The sequence below is a fragment of the Antrostomus carolinensis genome, unplaced genomic scaffold (genome assembly GCF_000700745.2).
Source record: "Antrostomus carolinensis isolate BGI_N321 unplaced genomic scaffold, ASM70074v2 scaffold7952, whole genome shotgun sequence".
Classification (NCBI taxonomy): Eukaryota; Metazoa; Chordata; class Aves; order Caprimulgiformes; family Caprimulgidae; genus Antrostomus; species Antrostomus carolinensis.
This window is the reverse complement of record NW_010300114.1, coordinates 1023-7628: the sequence shown is the minus strand read 5'-3', so window position 1 is coordinate 7628 and position 6606 is coordinate 1023. Positions and strand designations below refer to the sequence as shown.

Genomic DNA, 6606 nt, shown 5'->3' with positions numbered 1-6606 from the left:
TATTATAATATTTATAAATATTTGTAATATTTATAATTTTTAAAATTGATTTATTTTTCATGTTGCTGAAAAGCAACAAAGAGATTCAATGTCTCCACTGAGCCTGTCGTGGCAAAAGCGACTGTCAGTCCCCATGTGATGGCTCACACGTTATCTTTCCTTTTCTAGGGAAAAGAAGGAATTATCGGTCCTCTTGGCATTCAGGGTCCCACGGGAAGCCCAGTAAGTATCTGCACTTTTTTTCCTGCCTGTATTTTTTTAGAAGCACATAGTGTTTGAGATCCAAAATGCTTGAGGCCCAGCATAAATAGATCCCAAGTCCTAATGTAACGAGGGAAATGAAATGGTCTTTTTAAGATGAGCAGTTTGAGAGGAGCGCAGGTTTAGTTGCCAGCTGCCTGTATAGCTGCAGGGATTATATTAGTATATTATTAGCTAATTATTAGTATATTATTAGCTAATTATTAGTATATTAGCTTAAAAATGAGGAGCAACTCTACCTAAGTGTAAGTTTTTCAATAGATTGGCTGAGACTAGAAGAGGAGAATGTTATTGCAGTTTTTCAAAAGAAAGCTGCCAGATTTTACAAAGAACTTGGCCTGAGGAAGGGACAAAAAAAAAAAAGGGCAGGGGAAAAAAAATATATAAATGTATCAAACTGGGAACAGCTTGATTCTGGGAAGTGTTGAAAATCCCTGCCTGCCCCAAAATGCCAAAGGTGCTGAACACAGACTAAAGTTCAGGTCAGAGCTTCATAAACACATGAGCAGGAAGCTGCCCAGAGCTCTCTACAGAGGCTGCTACTGGCAGAGATGAAACCCAGTAAGATGAACTCAGACATTGCCAAAAGACCCAGTAATGGCTAATGTTTTTTGCCTTGGGATGGGTGGGCTGGTATGGCAACCTGAGCTGATTTGTTTAGAGATGCACTTGGGTCCTTGCAAGGAGCTTCTGGGTGGTAGCACATCCCAGCAGTGCATGTCACTAACAGTCACTGACAGCCCCCTCGTGTGCTTTCACAGGGGCCCAAGGGAGACAAAGGCAGCCGCGGAGAAACGGTAAGTGCTGGGGCACCCCTGGGTGCGTCCTGCCTCATTGAGCACCCAAGAGTCACGCTGGGCAATGCTACACTCACCTGGGCTCTGGCTCAGGGTGGTGGCATCAGGCTCCCATGAGTGTGAGACATACAGGGGACAGGGTGCTGGCAGGGACCTGAGCCCCAGAGCAAGCACATGCTGGTGCCAGGGCCATCAGCACCCTTTGCTGCAATGACCTCTCTGCCATTGGCAGACACTGCTGGGTCCCTGTTGCCACTGTGCAGCACCCAGCCCTTGAGCAGCCACTTTGGGAACAGCACACAGCTTTACAGGGAGATTTTGGTTTATTAATGAGCATCTTCTGACAGCATCTTCCTTTTTTTTTCCTTTTCCCCCCACCCCAGGGTCTGCAAGGTCCAAGGGTAAGTATTTGAAATTATTTTTTTTCTGACTAATATCTTTTATTTAAAGAAAACGGCTGCTTTTAGCAAATGTAAAGCTGCAGGGTGGGTAACTGTGCATACAGGGAACGGGATGAGTACCTGGGGATTTGGCATTAATGACAGTTAAGGAGCTAAGGGCTGGGAACAAGGGATGCAGTAGGAACAGACCAGGTACAGACAGATGCACCCAGAGCTGGGAGATGGATGAAATGGGGCCACCTCCTGTCTCCAGAAGGGTTTGAGGCAGAAGATGCTGCAAAATGTCAAAATTCTGGAGGATTTCAGCAGGGAACAGAATCATGCTGGTTACAACCATAAAAAAATGGAAATCCAAACCAGAGACATTTCACTAACTGATGCCACTCTGTCTTTAGGGTCCTCCAGGCCCACGAGGACACCCTGGCCCTCCGGTACGTATACATGGAATGAGTTCAAAGACATTATTGAAACAAGCTAAAATTATTGCTGTGATATTCTCCAGGGGGAACTGTTCACTCACTGGAAATTACAGCTTAGCCCCTTTCCTCATATGCAAAAATGTGTGTGTGAATGGACTAGTGTTTCTTGTGCTTTAGTCCAAACCATCTTATAGAGACAGCATTGTTGCCTCTCCCCTTCGTCTGCATTGAGGGACTCCAGGGGAAAGAGGATTTCAAAAGGACATGACTGAATATCTTTGCAATAGTGACTGCCCATCTTTCTGGCTGATGCCCCTTTTTTTTGCTTTGATTTCCAGGGACCGCCAGGAATTCCAGCCTCATTTGTAAGTTGCTGTTTTCTGTACGTTTGTTAATGACGATAATAAGTCATGCAGAGCCAAGGTGCTGATGGGACATCCAGAAAGAGCTGCTGGGATCCTAAAGACACACACTCAGGTCCAGCAAGAGTTGCTGTGTTAGCAGAGCAATGCTTGAACCGCAGCCCTAGACCGAGAAGCATTTGCTTGCACCAGGGCACGTTCAGCTTCTCACAGTCTCAGTTACCATCTTTTTCACCCCACACTAGCAACAAGACGGCTTTGGGGCAGCTTTCCGGACACTAATCGACTCGAACATGGCGCTCAAGACAGAGGTAGGAGGGTACTTTTGAACTCACTGGTCTTTGCTAGAACTGGAGGCTGGGAAGGGTCCGTGGGCTTAAAGGTTATATACACAAAGCTCTGGTTTGTCACTGTCCTCATGGAATAACTGGGGTTTATATATGCAAAGTACCAGTTAAAGGATGTGGTTCTGCTGTGTTACTTGTTTGTGAAGCTTCAAACCTCATGACATTGCCATAGTGACTCAGAAACCTTTGTGGTTACAGCACCTGGCATCCCCCAAGGCAACTCCTGACTTTGTCTCCTTTTCTCTCCAGGGTTATCAACATCCTGACCTTCTCATGCTGGATCACGGAGGGGAGATCTTTAAGACTCTACACTACCTCAGCAACCTCATTCAAAGCATCAAAAGACCCCTGGGAACCAAGGAAAACCCTGCACGCATCTGTCGAGACCTCATGAACTGTGAACACAAGATGAATGATGGTAGGAAGCCCTGAGTGTACTAAGGCTGCATCCTCCCATAGGGGTGTTTCACATGGTCCAAACAGGTCTCCTTCCCTGGGACCACTAACACAGAAATCAAAACTTTCCTTTTCTCATTCACAGAAAAGTTTAAGTGTCCTTGTTAATCCCCGAATCCTCCATTTCTTCAGGTACCTACTGGATTGACCCAAATCTTGGCTGTTCCTCGGACACCATACAGGTCACCTGTAACTTCACCAATGGTGGGCAGACGTGTCTCAGCCCCATCACCGTCTCCAAGGTAGGCACAGCTCATCCCAGCATGGCATTTCCCATACTCCTATTATGAAATATTTACCCAGAGGTGTGCTATCCCAGGACACTGGAAGGTGACCACTGTGACACAACAGGCTGGTTCCTCCTTGAGGCAGTTAGGGAGCTGTAACATTCAGAACTGTTCTCATGCAGTTAAAAAATACACCCAAGACTGTTGTTGACTCTTGTCAAAACAAAGCAGTACGTTTCCAGCAATGTTTAATTAACCCATAACCTTAACAGATGCCAGTAATTTTGCAAACACGCTGCTCCCAAATGCTTTGTTGAATTAACTTATGTTCAGGTCACTCTTGCATTTTGTTTTCTGCCACCTGAAAAAGTGAGGTCAGTTTAAATATACAACTTCCCAGTGAAGCTAATGCTACAGGATTTTTTCTTGAGGAAGCACCTGTACCAGAAAATACCAATAAGAACATGTGGGTTCATCCTACTAGATGAACCCAGAACCTGATGAACTAGAACCTGCTGCTTTGCAGAAGTGTGTATTGAATTCAAAATTTACATTATTTTCCTCCTACTTAAAGACCTGCCAGTTTGTTCTGAAAAATAAAGGACCTGCTGTGTCCCCATTAAAACTTTCCGAGGTGACTTGGCATCAGGCCCTTATGCCCATACTCAAGCCAGATCCAGTTCTGGACATCCATGCATGGCCACCTCCAGACTTAAGCAGACCACAGGGACCCCTTTGCTGTCCCATCTGGCACTAACCCCACCGCTAGCTCCCTCCAGCCCCGCTGCAGAGGATTTGCTCTAATGTCTCTGACACCTTCACAGCTGGATTTTGACATCGGTAGAGTCCAGATGAACTTCCTCCGCCTCCTGAGCTCAGAGGTGGTGCAGCACATCACCATCCACTGCCTGAACACCTCCGTCTGGCAGGAAGGCTCCTCTGAGAAACCCTCGAAGAAAGCCGTGCGCTTCAGAGCCTGGAACGGGCAGATGTTTGAGGCAGACGGGCAGCTCAGGCCAGAAGTGGCAGCTGATGATTGCAAGGTACATTGCTGCGGAAGAGAGGAGAGGTGGGGGGAAATGTCAGGCAGAACCCACTCAGGTCCCATAACAAGGCTCGAGTTATACCTGTGCTGCTTACTGTCCCCCAAAAAAGGGGGAGAAGGGTCTAGTTTAGCTGTTCACTACTTTAATGTTCCGGTCCAGGCTGCTATAGCAGCTCCTGTCAAGTAAATCACCTTCAACCAGAAAGCAAAAGATTAAATTCCAAAGTTACATGTCAGGTGTAGCAGCAGTTAAATGGCAGAAGGAGGAATTGCCACCCGAAGGCGGTGGTCTTGGCTCCTGGCTGATGCCACACTGAGTCGTTAGCCGTGTGTCTGCATGTTGGGTTCCTGCATTAGGACTTTGTGTTTGCTGATGCCATTCCAAGCTCAGTTTCCATCAACTCAACCTAGATAAAGGCTTCACCAAAATGCTTTTTAAGCCTCACCCCAGCCAGCTCAGGGGTGGTCCCTCATCTCATACAGGGCTTTTCAAGCTCGTACCTTAGTGAAACACATTCCTTTCCAGCAGGATTCGTCCCCGCCTCCATTAAACAGCTTTTCATAGAACCATAGAATGGTTTGGATTGGAAGGGACCTTAAAGCTCATCCAGTTCCAACCCCCCTGCCATCAGCAGGGACACCTTCCACTAGACCAGGTTGCTCAAAGCCTCATCCAACCTGGCCTTCAACACTTCCAGGGAGGAGCATCCACAACTTCCTTGGGCAACCTGGTCCAGTGTCTGACCACCCTCACAGTGAAGAACTTCTTCCTAATATCTAATCTAAACCTTTTCCTGTCTTTCCCTCCCCCCTGCACAGATCAAGGATGGACGCTGGCATCGGACCCTCTTTTCGTTTCGGACACAGGACCCTCAGCTGTTGCCAATTGTCAACATCTACAACCTTCCCCCATCCGAGCCAGGAAAGCAATATCACCTCGAGGTCGGCCCCGTCTGCTTCCTTTGAACAAAGCCATCAAAACCGGGCTCCAAGGCTTTGACCCCACGTTTGACCTGTGTCTTTACACAGGTTCTCCCACCTCTCTGCAGCAAGGACAGCTGGGCTGTATCTTTTGGGTCAACTCTTGCTCTAGCCTTTGGCTCAAGGTCTCAAAGAACCTGTGATCTACTGAACTCAGCAGATTGTTGGAAGGAGGAATAACAAGGACATAGGGGAAGCAGGTATCAGTGGGGACGTGAACAGTGAAAAGGGATCAGGGGACTAGAGATGTTGCAAACAGTTCCACACACAAAGCTTTTTCCATGACCAAAGAAAATATTGAGAGAAACCTCAAGCAACTTGCAGCGTGTGGGTTTTGGGTTTTTATTTCCTCCCCCTCTCCATTTTGTCTTACCTGGTTCCTGAGTTACCAAATGTTCTTTCCATTGAAAAGTAATTAAAAGATAGAGCTTCCCTCTCAGAGCTTGTCGCCTTTTGGATGGCCACGTGCTGCATCAGGTCTCCCAGGCGGAGCTGCAAGTTGAATCTGGCTGCTCTGTGTACCGGAAGCATTTTGATGTGCAATATTAGAAGAAACAAAATATATATTATTATATTATTTAAAGCAAAAAGAAAAAGGAAAAAAAAAAAAGAAAAAAAAAAAAACAACTAAGTTCCCTCCTTCCATGAGTGAGTTTAATCAACATCCCTTCTCATGGGTGGTGTTGGGGTAGGGGAGAGTCCCAAAGCCAAGAGGGGGGAATGGAAGGTTAAAGAGATTGGTGCTAAAATAGAGAGAGAGGATGGGCTCGTCTGATTTGTTTCTACCTCTCACTGTGAAATCTCTGGTGCTCTTAAAAAAGTGTGTTATTTTATATATATGACTTTAAACTATTTAAGGTTGTGAAGGTGCTACAGTCTTGTCACCACCCAAAAAAAAAAATAAAAAGCCAGCCCATAGGACCATCTCTCTAGGAAGAGAGGAGGTGACAATCGACAGCTAAATCAGAGAAAGTCACCTTTAAAGGGATCCTTTGGTCACCGTGGACGTCAGTCGCGTGCAACAACTCAAACCGTGTCCAAAATAACTCACGGGATATTTTTAAAAGCAAATTTGCTTTTTTGTTGTTGTTGTTTGTTTTTTTAATCAGCACTTCACTGCTTCGGGAGGGGAGTGAGGGTTACAGCTCATCTGGAAGCATTGAGCCTCAGAGCTCTTTTTTGAGGTGGTTGGCATGTTTTGCTGTAGCCGCGGTGGCCACGCGTCCGTGCTGGCCTGTGCCTGCAGCGATTCCCTGGTCTCAGCTCCTATTTAAACCCAGCTCTGCAACCTTTCTGTCTGGCCCCTCCAT

The 6606-nt window shown here is 46.5% G+C and overlaps 1 protein-coding gene across 1 annotated transcript; it reads left to right on the top strand.

Moving 5' to 3' along the window:
• Positions 1-168: 168 nt before the first annotated feature.
• Positions 169-5590, top strand: LOC104521112 (collagen alpha-1(XXVII) chain-like; the record flags this gene model as incomplete). The annotated part of the gene is made up of 7 exons (XM_010163010.2): positions 169-222; positions 1023-1058; positions 2486-2551; positions 2837-3005; positions 3176-3285; positions 4095-4313; positions 5135-5590. Coding segments are annotated over 7 exons (801 nt in total), but the record flags the coding sequence as incomplete, so codon positions are not given.
• Between the last annotated feature and the right edge of the window lie 1016 nt (positions 5591-6606).